General features: G+C 37.4%; 1 protein-coding gene across 1 annotated transcript in view; it reads left to right on the top strand.

The window, feature by feature from the left end:
• The window catches only part of Kif4a (kinesin family member 4A), a 115,982-nt gene that overhangs the window by 45,662 nt on the left and 52,975 nt on the right, over window positions 1-17,345 (top strand). Inside the window, exons 10-13 of the mRNA XM_005358641.3 lie at window positions 1,581-1,642; window positions 11,180-11,312; window positions 13,803-13,861; window positions 13,966-14,071. Of these exons, the coding sequence (XP_005358698.1) occupies window positions 1,581-1,642; window positions 11,180-11,312; window positions 13,803-13,861; window positions 13,966-14,071 (360 nt within the window). The remainder of the gene's footprint in view (window positions 1-1,580; window positions 1,643-11,179; window positions 11,313-13,802; window positions 13,862-13,965; window positions 14,072-17,345) is intronic.

The raw sequence follows: 17,345 nt of genomic DNA, 5'->3' as shown, positions 1-17,345 counted from the left end.
CCCACCTATGTTTTAACCTATGAGACCAAGCAGTTTCTTTATTGCTTAAACCGATGAAATCAACAGATTGATATATGACACTCCCACATCAAAGAAGTATAAAGATGAAAAGTATCCATTGATTTTTTTTTTAATCGTCAGGGAAGCTGTTGGCAACTACTGTGAAGTCGGGAGTGATAAGAGCCAGTCAGTGAATGATAAGTAGATAGAATAGTAGATAAGTGAAAGTGAATGGCTTTTCATTCAAGGAGGCAAAATTAGAAAAGGCAGTGGCCGGGTAATCAAGGGCAAAGAGATATAAGTTTGTTTTTTAAACATGATAGAGCCTTTAATCCAAAGAGACTGAAAAGGAAAACAGCAAGTAAGGACAGATCATCTTCTAATGGTGAACAGTTGGAGAATAAGATAGAGAGAGGACTAGAAGAGACCACACATGGCTTAAAATCATTCTCAACAGAAATAGAAAGTTATCTGTCTCTTTGTAAATTTGTGATGGTATACATATGACTGTAGAGCAGCTCACAGTCCTAGTACAGGAACCGTGAAGGCAGGAATTGTATTGATGTGGAAGGTTTTGAGGGTTTCTGGTTGGCTGTTTGGTTGGTTGGTTAGTTCGATTGGTTTTTTTTTTTTTTAGACAGACTCATGTAGCACGACGTAGCAGAGGCTGGCCTTGGACATTTATGTAGTTGAAGATCCTCTTCTCTCCTTAGTGCTGGGATTACAGGTGAACACCACTATGCTCAGGTATTGGTGTAGGGTTTTTGTGTTTTGTTTTGCTTTGGTTTGTTTTGAGACAGGGACTCACTATGTGATCCTGACTAGCATAGACTCACTATGAAGCCCAAGCTAACTTTAAAATCACAGAGATCAGCCTGCCTCTGCCTCTTCATTGTTAAGATTAAAGGTACACATCACCATTTTTGGCCCTATTGATGCAGGTTTAAAAGAGTCAAGTTTTCCTGCATGCTAGAGGAAAGAGGACTTGATTTCCACTTGGAACTGTATTCCTATCTGTCCAGTGCCCACTCCTCCAGCCTTCCTCCGCAGTGATAGTGACTATATGTTAATGTCTTCTTCCTTTTTCTCATTCAAGGTCTCTGTAGCAAATACAAGTAATAACCTGCATGCTGGGTCTTCTGAATTATAAAACAACATTCAATCTGTCCCTTTATTTTCTCTTACGTCTATTTCTACTGACAAAACTGCCCATCTTCTAATCTACTTACTTGTTTATTTATTCAAACAGTTATATGACAGATGCCACATAAGATATACTTAAGTGCTTAAGGTATACTTAAGGTTCATGGGCATTGAGTAAAAATGTCCTGTTGCTAGTTGTAGTGACTTCATTACAAAGGGTTAGGCCTTATTTCGTGGATTGGGGTTGAGAGTCTTGATTATGTATCCTGTTCTGGTTGGGAACTCAGAAACTCTCTGTGTAGACATGGCTGGCCTCAAATTTTTGATCCTCTTTTCTTAGCTTCTCAAGTGCTAGAATTACAGATGTGTGCCACCACACCAGGTGAGAAGTGGCTTTTGATTGTGAATTAGCTGATTATTTTTATTGCATCTCCCAGGTCCAACAACTGCAGGTCTTGTTGCTACAAGCCCATGGAGGTACCTTGCCTGGAAGCATAAAGTAAGTCATAGATTAATTTTAAAGGTGTTTTCTTCTAGAGGGTATTTTGCCTGCTGACTGTTTTCTTCTGATAGCTTGTAGTTTCTCAGGACACTTGATGTCCAGGAAGTGATCCTGCCAACCTTGTCAATTACTTAGGATTTCAGTAGTTATCCTTATGTAATGGAAAGAACATAGATTCTATACCCAGAAATGTATTAATTAGAATGTTCCTTTAAGGAAGAGCTGTCTCTGTTATCTACTTATTTATTTGACTACTTAGTTATATACATAGATTCATGAATATTTATTCTTGGGTTAACATCCATAGTTATCATTTGGTTGATTTCTTTGTCCATTCAGAGTTCCTTCAGATGGACTCTTATGTCCTTTAACAAATCATCAAGTGTTCGAGCATTTAAACAAGATATTACAAATGATTCTCTTTGCTCCAGGCCTGGAATTAACCATATCTCCAAGGAGCTTTGGTTTCCTGTATTGGAAAATGGTGTTTAGAAACCAAGATCTGTGTGGTTTCTCTAGCTGTGCTCACTGTTGCTGGGGTATCACTGCCCCTGAACCTTCTTGGTGGGTAGGACTCAGAAATACTTGCATGTATAATAACCTACACATGCACTCATTTACACTTTTGTATCTATCTATATTGTATGTATATTAAAAACCACAGTTTTCTACTGATACTTTTGATTTTCTTCCAGCACTATAGATTTTAGTGTATTTTTTTACATCTTAAATGGGTAAATTTAATTGTATCTTAAGTATGCCTAAATATTTTTAAGTCCACAAAGATTGAATATGTGACTAACTCTAAATTGGCCTTTTCTTCTCAACTCTACCCATTCCTTCCAACTCCATCCAGCCACTGATGTCCCTAGTAAGAGATTTACAACACATCTTGAATGCAGCAGGGAACAGTGTCTTCAGCCCCTCAGTGGAATCACTCTCCCAGCCACATTCTCAGGCAGCAGTGATCTGGACTCCTCCCAAGTTAGCACACAATGACACAGAGGAGCATTCCCAGGACTGATGATTCTAAGAGAGGAAAGAGAAACCCATCTTTCCTAGCATTCCAAGATGTTTCTGAGTACGCCTACTCAAGCATGACTTTACAGGGAACAGGAAATATAGGGGAAACGACAAAGCTTCGTGACATGGGATTGGGTAGAAAAGCAGGGAGACATAAAGGATAAATGTGTACATTTTTGTGCCTGCCACAGTAGTGGCCTCAGAGGTATAAGTCAATAGCATAGTTCACTTGCAAAGATGAGCTTACAACTCCCAGAAATAGAAAGTGCTAAAGTACTACCTGATAAACCTCTAGATAGCCAACCTCTAGGCCTACCCTTAGATCCTACTCTAGAGTCTGTTCCAGGGAGTGAGAAGACTCTAGCATCGAATTGTCACAATAAAGTAGAACTCTATGATCCCGTCAGCCTCAAGGTCCACTCTCAGATCCCACCCAGGAGAAAAATGTTTAAACAAGAAACAAATGCTAGTATTGCCTTTCCTGGGAGCTTATTAGCTCTCTTTCTAATCTCAGAGCCTCAGATCCAGCCTAGGGAGGAAAGCAAGTCTCAACTATATTTCTCCTTGTTGTAGCAGTGGGTTCGTCCATTTCTAATCACTTAACCTTGCTCCCTTTTCTGGAATTCTGACCAACTGATAAGCTCAAACAGCAGGTATACCCTTGCTTTCAATTCCCTTGAGTATGCACCTAGAATTAGAATGGCTAAATCTTGTGTTAATTCTGCTTTTAATTTTATAACTAAACTACCATACTGTTCATAGGTACTGTACTGTTCTACATTCTCACCAGTAGTAGACAAAACTTCTAGTTCCTTCATATTCTTACTAACTCTTATTTTGATGCTTTTTGAATGATAGTAAACCCTAATTTGGGCCTGCATATTTTAATCAGTTCTTTGCTTATTATGTTAGCCCCTTGTGGTATATGTTATAAATATTTTCTTCTAATTTATCATTAAGTCTTTTATTTTGTTATCTTAGGTCATGGGTTTGTTGTTATTTGTTTGGGTTTTGTTTGTTTGTTTTGTGTGTATGTGTATTTGCAGTACTAGGGAATCAACCTAGGTCTTCACATATTACTAGATGACTGACTGTTCTACTGCTGAGCTATGTCCAGCCCTTTTCATAGTCTTGATTTTTAGGAGTATTTTTTAAGTTGCTCAGGCAGACCATGAACTTGCAATCCTCCTGAGCCTCTAGAGTAGCTTGTAGTACAGGCCTGTGCCATCAGATCTTTTTTTTTTCTTTTATGTATTAAAATGGATCAGTCTTTTTTACTGCCTGTGGATTTTACCAGCTATATTAAGATCTTTTATACACCGTAAAGTTTACTCCTCTTACACATACTACTCAATGATTTTTATTAAATTTACACAGTTAAACAACTGTTACCACAATGCGGTTTTAGAACATGTCCAGACAGATATCTTCTACCCATTTTGTATTGCTCACATTTATATACCCACCACAAGGAAACCACTAATCTGCTCATTGTTTGTAAATATTTGCCTTACTATAGACATTTCATATATGTGGACTCATACAGTATATTGACTTTTCTTGACTTATTTCATGTTATTTTTAAGATTCATTCATATTAAAGCATATATATGTTTCTAGATAGTATGCCATATCTGGATATACTACACTATTTGTCATTTTATAGACTTTTAAATTGTTTATGAATAGTGCCACTGTGTATCTTCATTTGCAAGTGTTTCTGTGGACTGACATTTTTATTGGGGAATGAAATTGCTAGGTCATTTGTTTTGTTTGTTTGTTTGTTTTTGTTTTTGAGGTAAGCTGTCACTATGTTGTTCCAGCTAACTTGCAACTCACTACTGTGTAGACCAGATCCTCTTGCCTCTGCCTCATGGGTACTGAGATATCTGTTTAACTTAATAAACAGTAAAACTGTTTTCTAACGTGGTTATACCACTCACATTCTCCTCAGGCTTCTGAATTTCAATTCATAGTTTAAAGTCTTTCCTTATCCCAAAATTAAAAATAAAAGATGCTTTGGGGCAGAAGAGATGGCTCACTGATTAAGAGCACATACTGCTCCTGCAGAGGATCAGGGTTTGATTCCTAACCACCCCCGTTGGGCGGTTCACAACTACCTGTATGTGACTCTAGAGAATAATACACCCTCTTCTGGCCTCTGCAAGCACCTACACCCAGATTTCCTGTACACACAGGCAGATGTACACATACACATAAAATATCTTAAACATGTTTTTTGTAGTACTCATGTTTTGCAATTCAATAGACTCAGGCTATTGAGTTGGCACAGCTGATAAAGATGCTTATTGTCAAGCTTGACAACCTCAGTTTGCTCCCTGAAATCCATGTGATATAAGGAAACAAGCTGTTTCTAGTCCTGTAAGTTGTCCTCAAACCTCCACATATGTGCCATAGCATGTATGTGTGTCATCCACCCACCCCATACACAAATAGGTAAGTGGTTGGGTGGGTGGGTGGATAGATAGATAAAGATAGGTAAAGTAGGTAGGTAGAGAGATAAAACTTTAAAATAAACTACAAGAAACAATGATTCATACAATTCATCATTCAATATTTTACAAAAATGCTTTTTTCAACAATGTATATTTGTACTTTTAGACATGCCGTATGGCAGTTCACAAAAGTACATTTTACATATTGAGTATTTTTAGCTTTTTTTCCTTAGAGTGTATCTTTTTTTTCCAGGATCTGTGTTGCTAGAACCTTTGTTCTTATTTCTGTATCTGCTTGTACTTGCTTAGCAAATTTGAATTCCTAGCATGGACAACTAAATAACATGTGAAATAAGAAATACTTTTTTGTTGGGTTTTTTTTCAGTGTGTTTTCTTTTTTGCCTTATCTTTGCCTGGTCCAAATCCTGCTTTCTGCTTTACTCCTTTAAGCCCTTCCCATAATATGGGTGTCCCACTTTATTTTGTGGTTTGGTGTTGCTTTTGTTACAATCTTGTGGAGAATTCATCTTTTTCTTATTACTCTGAGAGCTTTTATGTGCAGTATTTTCTGTACATATATATGTAGATACATAGGTATATTGCCATGTGCCTTATCCTTACCCATCGTCAGCATGTCTTCCCTCTGTGTCTCTTAGTAACTCTCCCTGACTCTGCCCTTCTTCATCCCAGCATCCTCCTAGTCTGGCTCTCCTGCCCATTTATCGGCGAGTCAGTTCTTTATTAACCAATGAGAGTAATACATATTCACACTGTACAGAGAGATTATTCCATAGCATTTCCCCCTTTATTGTCTAATTGAAAAGGAAGGCTTTAACTTTAACTTAGTAAAACTATATGTAACAAAAACAGTTATCAAGTAAGAATTACAGGTACAATATATAGTCCATTTGTATTTGGCCAAATTAGAGAAAATACTCTATTATCTATCTTATCTTGGTGAATCTAAAGTTTTACCTCTAATTTACCTTTTTATCATAACTAAGGAAAACTATAATTATAACTATCTAGTCTTCAACTCCATCAAAGACCCCAGAAGTGTGAAATGTTACTTAATGACAGGGACATCTGGCTGTCTGAACAATCACCTTAGGGTCTTCTATAACATTGGAGCATTCAACTTTGGCTTACAGGCCTAGTGGACCTGCCAGACTTTTCTGGAAAGCAGGGTATTTTGAAGGACTGTTCTACCTTGTCTTGGCAAAGTTTGGCAGTTACCTTTTTTGTATGCGTTCTCCTGGTCCAGTTTGAACAGAATACTGTCAGCAATTGAAGCAAGGGCAGTTTTTTTCCCAGACAGCTGTCTGTTGCCATTAGGAAGGCAAACTCCATATGGAGTTTCTTCCAGGCCCTTTATTTTCTCTGAAGTAAATTGGTCCTACCAGGAGCAAATGTGTCTCACTGTCATGAAAAATCACCTTAGGTTATTAAACATATTAAATGCTATTTTTATAGGCCTTTGAAGTGTTTGAAAACCATTTATCTGTCTAAATATATCTGTGTATGACCTTGAAAACATGCCTGATATAAGTTGGACTTATAGATGACTATTAATCTGTATTTCTTCATTATAATTATATTTTTAAAGGAGATGCATAAATATAATACTCCAAATAAGAGTAGACTTATACATACCATATAAGAAAATTAAATTTGTGTCAGTATACAAAATCCATACCAATTAAAATATTTTGAAATTTATAGTTGTTTTTTCTTTGGTTTAAAAGTAGATTCCATAATCTACCCTTTTATCCTATCATTTCTATATCCCCCTTTTTCTTTTCAGAAAGAGATCCTTGTATCTAATCTTTGTTCAGCGTTTTTCCTGACCATTACCAATAAGAACTTGTAACCAACCCCCCCCCCCTTAAAAGATAATAAAAATTTATAACCCATTTTGGGGGAATGTGGATGTCGTTCTCTAGACCACTCCCTGTTGTTTATGGATGCTGATTTCTTTGGGGGCACCTTGAGACAACCAGAATAATTGTTAAGTCTTGGCTGGAATAGTTTGTGAGACTGGGTAATCTCAGCCAGTAGCCTCAAAGCTGTTTTCGATGCAGAATTTTGAGGAGACTGTAACAGATGTTCTGGGATGTTGGACTATCTGGGCCATCCATTTTTATTAATGTCCAGTCCCCTTGTTCTGAAAATACATAAACTTTTAAAGGTAACATATATATATTGGTATGAAATATGTGATTTGTGCAAGTCAGTTAAAGATGATTTTATTGTTTTATGTTTAAGCAGGTAAAAAACACATTATGTGCCTTAACTAGTTCTTCTAGGTTAAATTATTTTAATACCTGTAGCCAAAATTTCAGGGGCATTTCCCTAATCAAACCTGTTTTCTTTAACCTGAAATGAATTCACAGCTTCTCATTGCCTGTGGAAATAAAAGCATAACATCCTCCCCAAGGTAACATATCTTTTGATTTAAATTTTGAAATCAAGACATTTTTAAATATATAGGTTTGTTTAATCTAGCAGCTTTCATATTCAAATGTGTCTTAGCAGCTCTCCTTTCTTTATTAGCAATCAGAAGATCTAAAGACTACACAAGAACATATGGGATCCAGACTCTCTATTTTCCACCTTTACATGGTTTATTTTTTTGTATTACTTAGTCCCTTTTTAGGATTTTATTTTATTATTTTAAAACTAGTCATGTGCTGCTAGTGCACCCCTTTAATCCCAACACTTGGGAGGTAGACCAGGCCAGATGAGTTCCAGGCCAGCCTGGTCTACAGAATGAGTTCAGGACAGGCTCCAAAGCTACAAAGAGAAACCCTGTTTTGAAAAACCAAACCAAACCAAAAAAACCCTATGTTTCTTTTTTATAGCTGTCTATACATTCTCTTTTCTCTCCCAAGCCTATGTATATTTTTAAACAAAACTGTAACCCATTTTTTCCTATCTGAATCTGTCTTTACTGTGTAACTGTAATCTTTTCTGTTTGCATGAACAAAATCCCAAACTATCCATGCAACGCTTTGGCAGAACTTGCACTAGCAGCTAAAGTCCACATGCAGTGGCTGAGAGACAACTCTCTGTATGGCAGCTTGTGTAAAATACTACAGGAACCCAATGTGGTTTAGCTCATGGCACACTGGCAGAACTCAGGCTGGCAGCTCAAGTCCGCAGGCAGCTTCTAGGAGATAAGTCTTCACATTGTTGCCATCATGAGAAACATGAGACTAGAAAGCCAAGTTTAGCTCTTTTTGTGTGTATTTAGAGCCTTTTTAAAGATTTCTCAGGTTTTTTTGTGGCGCTTCATTGCCTGACACTGGGTACCATTTGTAGGTGGAATTTTATGCCCCATCTCTTCCCAAGTAATGGAGACTTAATATTAATTGCACATGCTAGGCTGATAGATAGCTCAGGTTTATTGCTAACTGTAGGAGGAGGGAACCGCTTGTTCATCCCGGCCACCCAGAACCGAAATAACCACACAGAAACTGTATTAATTAAATCACTGTTTGGCCCATTAGCTCTAGCTTCTTATTGGCTAACTCTTATATTAATTTAACCCATTTCTATTAATTTGTGTATCTCCACATGGCAGTGGCTTACTGGGAAAAATTTCCAGCATCTGTTTCTGGTGGTTCCATGGCATCTTTCTGACTCTTTCCTTCTCCCAGCATTCAGTTCTGTCTTCTCTGCCTTCCTAAGTTCTGCCCTATCAACAGACAATGGCAGTTTCTTTATTCAATAACCAGTGAAAGCAGCACGTAGACGGAAAGACCTCTCTCCTTCACCATTATTTCAGGGCTAAGCTAGCTGGGTGGCCGGAACAAACAAGTGGCCTGCTGCTATAGCTAAGTAGCTCTTACAATTTAAATTAACCCATTTCTACTAATCTACATATTGTCACGTGGCTAATGGCTTTACCTGTCCTCCAGCATGTCTTGTTCACTAGGTGTCTCTTAGCAACTCTCCCTAACTCTGTCCTCCTTCAAACCAGAATTCTCCAAGTCTGGCTCTCCCACCTAATTTCTTCCTGCCCAGCTACAATGAGAGTAATACATATTCACAGTATATAGTTGGTGTAGTACTTGGGGTATGGTCTCTGAAACTAGATTGCTGACTTTAAATCCCACCTTCACTATCGTCCCCTAGTTATTTGCCCTTGGCTTATTTAACCTCTTTGTATATTAGTTTCCTCAACCATGAAATGAGAATCACAAAAGAACCTACTTAATGGGGCTGTTGTGAGAATGAAATATTTAATGTACATAAATGTTTATTATAGAGCCTAGCACATGCTACTGTGGAAGTATTCACATATTTTAGTAATGTTTAAATATTCCAGTATTAACCTCAAATTGTAGTGAAGAGTCTTCTCTTAAGTACTAAATTTTTCTTGGAAAAATGAACAGTTCTCTTAAGTATGATTTCTCCACTTAGAGAAATATTTTAGGAAAAAATAGTGAGTTAAAAGTATCACTACTTTGAAGCTTCTTGAATGATATGGAAGTTTTCAATTTAATGATAAGGGAATAAAAAACAGCATTCTAAAATAATTCTATGTATGTTAATAGTTTTTGAATGAAACATTCCTTCTAAAGAGTCTTGGCAAAGTCTTAACAGGGTGATAAGAAACCTTATTGTGTGGCCTTGCTATTAACTTTTTGATAAAGAGCAAGTTTAAGAAGTTAAGACCTCTGAAAATTGATTGAAGTCTAAAACTAGGTGAGAGGTCATGTTGTATTCCTGAAATCATTTGTCATTTACTGAGATTGTGAACAGCTGCTCCCTGAGCACTACTTCCTCTCTGTCTGTCTGTCTGTCTGTCTGTCTGTGCATGTGTGCATCTGCAAGTGCAAACACCCATTCATGCATTTATGAAGGACAGAGGTTGGCATTAGGTACCTTCCTTTATAAGCACTTCACCTCTTTTTTTCAGCTAAATTTATTATTTGTAATTGTGTGTGTGTGTGTGTGTGTGTGTGTTTGTGTATGTGTGTGTGTGTGTTTGTGCATGTGAATGCTGGTTCCCTGGACACCAGAGAAAGGAGTTACAGGTAGTTGGTTGTAAGTTGTCTGCTGTAGATTCTGGAATCTAAACTGCAGTCCTCCTCAAGAGGAACAAACTCACTTAACCACTGAGCCATCTCTCCAGCTCCTAGCAACCTTAATTTTGTAACAAGGTTTTTCACTTAACCTGGAATTCATTGATTGGCTAGACTTGACTGGCCACCAGTGAGATCCACAGTCCTATCTCTGCCTCCCAGCACTGGAATTACAACCACATTCAGCTATGCCTTGCTTCTTACAAGGGCACTGGGGATCCACACTTGGGCCTTTGTGCTTGCAGAGCAAGCATATTTTTCCAGAGTCGTGTTCATGAGTCCATGGCCTCCTTAAATCTTAATAAGGAGTTAAGGGTGGGAAGAATGAGAGAATGTGTATTTTAGATAGTTAGCCTTCATTTCGTAAACTGCATGACACAAATAGAAAAATCCTAAACTATGATCCATGACAAAAGTTAATCATGAAGCTAAGCAGTGGTGGGGCACACCTTTAATCCCAGCACTCGTGTGGGGAGGGGAGGCAGGTGGATCTCTGAGTTTGAAGCCAGCCTGGTCTACAGAGCTAGTTCCAGAGCTAGCTACGGCTGTTACACAGAAACCCTGTCTTGAAAAACCAAAAAAGCCAGGCGGGTGGTGGTGCACGCCTTTAATCCCAGCACTCGGGAGGCAGAGGCAGGTGGATGTCTGTGAGTTTGAGGCCAGCCTGGTCTACAAGAGCTAGTTCCAGGACAGGCTCCAAAACTACAGTGAAACCCTGTCTCAAAAAAACCAAAAAAGAAAAAAAAAGAAAAACCAAAAAAAGTTAGTTATGCTTATTATATAGCCTTATCTGGTTTTGAATTGTTTCTTCTTCCAAATTGTGACGTACTTGAGTGCTTTTCTTATTCATACATTAATATAATGCATGATTGGGAGGGTAGATAGTGGTGGCCTTTTGTAATGTAGTTTTACCCCAATCAGGCCATCAAATGTATTTTTCTAAAATTTTACTTTCTTTGTTTTAGTGTGGAACCATCAGAAAATCTACAGTCCCTGATGGAGAAGAATCAGTCTTTGATAGAAGAGAATGAAAAATTAAGTCGTGGTCTGAGTGAGGCAGCTGGTCAGACAGCCCAGATGTTAGAGAGAATCATTTTGGTGAGGCTCCAAAATTCAAACACCAACACTTTGAATGTTTATTAGCTTCATTTCTAAAATATTTAACATGATTTGTATTGTAAAAGACATTTATACAGCATGGTACAATGAATACTTATCACTACAATTAATCTATACTAATTCATTTTAAAATAGGTTTGTCATAAAATGTCCCAGAAGAAAGAAGTGAACTCCTGTTACCTTAAATCCTGCCCAATTTTTATCCACAACACAGCTTGAGCATCCCTAATCTGAAATCAGGCAGAAAGCTCTGGGTTTGCTTTCCAGTTTGCATAAACTAGATGTGGTGTGTACTCCTGTCAGTCCAGCTCTTAGGAGGTAGGGTTCTGAGGATGAGATATACAGCAACATTGTGAATTTGAAGCCTGCTTGGGCTACATGAGACAATGTCTTAAGCATGTGTACACCCTCAGACTATGTTAATAAAAATATTTGTGATGGAAACATAATGAATTTCATGTTTAGATTTGGGGCTCATTCTTGAGATAGCTTGTCATGTATACAAATATTCCCAAATCTGAAAACCATTTGAAATTTGAAGCATTTTTAGGTCTCAAGAATTATAGTAAAGGAATATTCTACATATGCCAAGTAACCATTCCTTTATACCACTCTGAATTCTCTCACTCTCTTTGCCTAAAGCTCTCACATTTTATATTTCATCCTAACAGCTGTCATGGGGAAGTAAAACAGCTGGGAAAATCATTTGAATTAATTTTCCATATGTTAATTTCCAAATAAGTGGTTTGCTACGTGACTGATTACACCACTTTCAAATCCTGCTTGTCTGATTCTAACCTCATAAATAAGTCGGTGCATGCTGACTCTCTCACTACAGTTTTCCTACTAGCCTAAGTACAATTCAAATCTTAGATTGTATAGCTATTGCCAGAAGGGAAACAGTTTCTACCAAAATGTAACTGTACCTCTGTAATGTAAACACTTCATGCAAGAGTGCTTTCTAGTTAAGGAGAAGGAAGCTCCTGAGAGTTTTCTTTAGAAGTGACCAAATCCTGCAGCCATTTTATTGTCCTCTACTAGCAAAAGGTGCAAGTGGGACCTAAAAGAGTTTTATTTTCTATTTTTAGTGCCTCATTTTTTATCTTCAAAGTGGTATGTTTCATAAGTATGTGAGTATGACTGACATAGTAGATGATACTTCTTTTTTAATTATTTTTTAAATTTATTATTATTATTACTTTATGTTCATTGGTGTGAGAGTCAAATGCCCTGGAACTGGAGTTACAGACAGTTGTGAGCTGCCATGTGGGTACTGGGAATTGAACTCAGCACTGCTGCAAGAGCAGCCAGTGCTCTTAACCGTTGAGCCATCTCTCCAGCCCCCTAGATGATACTTCTTATTCTAGCCATATACCTATATGACCTTTATAAGGTTGTTACAATGGCTCCCTGATAAGCTTATTGTTTTATTTCCTGTCAGAATTGTCTTTCCCAAATCTGTTGTAGCATCCAGGTTCTCATGAATTCTCACGAATTCTGTGATTGAAATAATCATTCTTCCTAAAACATAGATGCCTTCTATCATTTATTTTTTTCACTACCATTATTCTTATGCCTTATCTTTTTTCTTTCTTTCTCTTGTTAAAAAGTAGCCTACCATATCAGACAATATAATTTTACTTTTAAAAAATCCTAGCTCAAATTGATCTGAGGTCCTTTTATGTTTAAATACTCTAAATCAGTAGTTTTTGACCTTCCTAATGTTTCAACCCTTTAATACAGTTCCTCATGTTATGGGGACCCACAGCCATAAAATGACTTTCTTTGCTACTTCATAACTGTAATTTTGCTACTGTTATGAATTACAATGTAAATATCTGATATGCAACCTCTGTGAAAGGGTCATTCAACACTCAAAAGAGTTGTGACCCACAAGTTGAGAACTGCTTCTCTTAAATGCTAGGCCGGAGAGTTGAGTCAGCAGGTAAGAATACTTGTTCTTGCAGAGGTCCTGATGGTTTACAAATTTCTACAACTCCTACCCCAGCAAGGCTCTCTTCAGGCCTCTCCAAGCACTGCACACACATGAAATACATAAATATATGGAGGCAAAATACTCATATACATAAAAAATAAAATAAATTGAAAATTCTAAGTACCGTGAAGGAGGCAGTTGAAACAGCAGGAAGTATTATTGGTTTTCCTCAAGTTGCAAAGTTCTTTCTGAAATCAAGGCTTCACACTCTGTCCCATAGCCTGAGCTTCATAGAAGACATAAAAATCCAGTTGTTTAGCTGTTATTTTTAGTAGCTCATAATTTTAGGGCTAATTTTTATAAATGCTAAAAAATACCACTTCCTACTATATAATCAAAGCCCACTAAGTCCTCTCTTATAGGAAAAGATATAGCCCGCTACCTAGGTCTTCATCCACAGGGTAGAGGATCGAGCATAATTGGGTGAAGCTGTCAGATACTGCCATTTATCATTTCCTGGATCTTTGTTCCAGACTGAGCAAGCGAATGAGAGAATGAACGCCAAGCTAGAAGAACTCAGGCAGCATGCAGCGTAAGTTTCCAATGAAGTATTTGTTAGCAATTTAAACCATCTTCATATGTAATCTGGCCTTTGTGGTATGATTAACCCTTGCGTTCTTTTGCTTGAATTTTTAGCTGTAAAGTGGATCTTCAAAAGCTGGTGGAGACATTGGAAGACCAGGAATTAAAAGAAAACATAGAGATAATATGCAACCTACAACAAGCGATTACTCAGCTGTCTGTAAGTCAAGTAGGTGCACTGTAATAGGCCTATCACTTTCATTCATTCCTTGATGCATATACACATTTCTAATTCTATGAACTTTTGCTGAAATAGCTAAACTGAACTGTTTGAGACATCATGAAACACTGAATATGATCTGAACATTAAGTTCTACATTAAAACATTCATAGGTTTTATACATATATATGTATAAATATACATAAATATTTCTGTATTACACCAAGCCATGGCACTGCAGACCTATAATTTTGTCATCACAATAGACATGAGATCATGATTCATTCTTTCTCAGCAGAGACAGGAACATCACAACTTTAAGGCTAGTCTAGACTACATAATATTCTTTCAGAAAACAAAGAACCACTCTTATTTTATGGATGGAGGTCCTGTTTTAAGAGGCTATCTTTAGAGCTTTTCTATTTACATTCTTCAATTTATTATTCTATAGCATAAATGTATTTGTAACTACCTAATGGGAATTCTGCCCTCTTGGGAAGAAGTTTATATTCTCCTAGAACAGTGAATTTTCCATCTTTGGTCTTGCCAGTTTGTTTTTTCTAGAGTTTCTGGCGTGTTATGACAAAATCATCCAAGAGATTTAAAAGAGTAAATGAAAAAATAAACTATTATTAAGTTATGAAGGTCAATTCTAAAATAAGTAAACCTCTCTAAAACATTAGACCATGGTTTAGAATGAGAGATGCTATAGAAAACTTGAGATCAAAACTGTAGTTTACTTATCTAAGAAACAGGACATAGTAATGGGGAATGTGGGCTCCAGAGCCAGACCTAGTCAGGTTTAGAGCCAACTCCGCCATTTACTAGTTATGAAACCTTACTTAATGTATTTACTGTCAGAAAGAAATAATTCTAGGTGACTTAGGTTGAGGTTAAAGACATTATTTCAGCTTATGCACATGTGGGGAGGACTCAAACACTACATAACTTCCCAAAGATTGAAAGCTTTATAAGGTGAAAACAAAAAAGGTGTGTGTGATATCCTTTTGTTTTGGCTCAGGTGGCAGTTTTTTTTTTTATTTTAAGATTTATTTATTATATATAAAGCATTCTCAGTATTCTGTCTGCATGTATACCTGCAGGCCATAAGAGGGCACCAGATCTCATTACAGATGGTTGTGAGCCACCATGTGGTTGCTGGGAATTGAACTCCTGACCTTTGGAAGGGCACACAGTGCTCTTAACCACTGAGCCATCTCTCCAACCCAGCAGTTTTTGTTGTTAATTGCTGTTGAACTCTTGGTTGTTTGAGTTTTCGTGTCCCTTCCTCAGGAAAATGTTGATGCAGCCCTTTTCTGGAAGTTTTCTAATTATTTTTGAGACTTTATTCAGACTCTCTGGGTATAACTTCTTCCATTCCTTGCAGACCGGGTCTCACAGCAAGCCCCCTAATCCTCTGGCTCTTACATGCCCACTTCCATTGTGTTTCCTGAATCTTACATGCAGGAGTTGTTTTGCAAATGAATCCATTGAGACTGGGCTCCAGAACTCTGCATTTTGATTGGTCATGATTTTTTGTAATGATCTCTGTTGAAAAAAGAAATTTTCTTGATGGGGGTTGAAGAAAACCTAGGCCTCAGCTCTACACAAAGAACTCCAGGCAACTAAGGAATGCTGGAGTGGGACAAATAGTCTTCCCCAGGGAAGAGCACACCAGTTGGTTATCTGATGCCCAATGCTTAGCTATGAAAGCATATATATACAAGTAACATGCAGACTGAGAAGTGTAATTGTACTTTCTTATGTGGACCGCTAGCCTGCAAATAACAACACAGAGACTTCTTATTAATTGTGAAAGGTTGACCATTTGCTTAGGTTATCCCACTAGCTCTTATTGCTTATTTTAACCTTGTATTAATCTATAAATAATATATTCTGCCATGTGGCTCAGTTACCTCTACTCTGTATTGTATGTCCAACCTCTTCAGATGTATCTCCCTGGCATCTGCTGCACACCTAGATTCCCTCTGCTTTTCCTTTCTCTCCCCAGAAATTTCACCTATCCTCTCCTGCCTAACTATTGGTCATTTAGCTTTTTATTACACCAGTTACAGCAGCACATCTTTTTACACAGTGTACAAATATCCCACAAAAGAGATGGTTATATATAGGAATATATATGTGTGTGTTTGTATACATATATGCATGTAAGTAATCAATGAAAAAAGAGACCATAAATTTGAAAGAGAAAGGAGGATATATGGGACGGTTTGAATGGAGGAAAGGAAAGGGAGGAAATTGCATAATTTTACAATAATTTCAGAAAGAAAAGAAAAATAATTTATCGAATTAGCCCCAGCACTTGGGGGGGGGGGCAATTGGGGCTCAATGAGCTCAAGGCCAACCTGGTCTACATAGCAAGTTCCAAGCCACCCAAGGTTACATAGTGAGAATAAAAATTTCTTTTTATTGAGAAGCTAGGTAGATGACCACCATTTAAGAATACTCATTGCTCTTGCAAAGGACCCAGGTTTGGTTTCCAGTTTTAGGGAATCTGATGGCTTCTCTGGCGCCAGGCATGCACATTACACATATATAATATCCAGGCAAACACTCACATGAAATTAAATAAATCTTTAAAATTTCTTTACTCAAACTTTATGGTTTTTTACTGGCAGAAATGACAGCAAAAGATTGGAAGAGGCAAGATCTAAAGAAAACAAATACTGAGAAATTTCTCAACATCTGCCTTAACCTTTTATACATTTGCATATGAACATTTTTGGAGGCAAAAGAAATACTTCCAAAAGCCAAGAATTATTGAAATTTAGAAGATGGGAAGATTTTGCAATACTTGCTGAAGAATGGCTAGCACAAAAATAAATGCTTCTAGTTCTAATTCTGTTTAACTATATCTGAAAAATATAAGTTAACCTTGTGGAGTTGCCTCAGAATTATGATAATGTAGGGTACAGAAACCTACTAGAGCCAAAATTTACAACCCCTAAAATACGGGCTCAGGACAGCAGTGTTCGTTGCCACACCAACTTTAGAGAATTTCATACTTCTTATTTTTGAGATCTGAATTACATGAAAGATGAAGCAAAGCCATGGAATGAACTTAATACAATAAACCATCCTCATTGAAGAGCTGGCAATAGAGCTGCAGCCTGGTATGCCTGTAGGCAGTTCTGTTAGTGGTGACTGGCTCAGAAGAACTCTGTAGAATTGCTGTCTGCCACTAAAATGCACTTGGCACACACAGTAGGGGAGTGCTAAAGATTGCCACAAGCTGATAAAGTTCTTGGCTTCC

Source organism: Microtus ochrogaster, chromosome X, assembly GCF_000317375.1.
Source record: "Microtus ochrogaster isolate Prairie Vole_2 chromosome X, MicOch1.0, whole genome shotgun sequence".
NCBI lineage: Eukaryota > Metazoa > Chordata > Mammalia > Rodentia > Cricetidae > Microtus > Microtus ochrogaster.
Note: the sequence above shows the minus strand (reverse complement) of the source record. Positions and strands in the feature narration are given on the sequence as shown.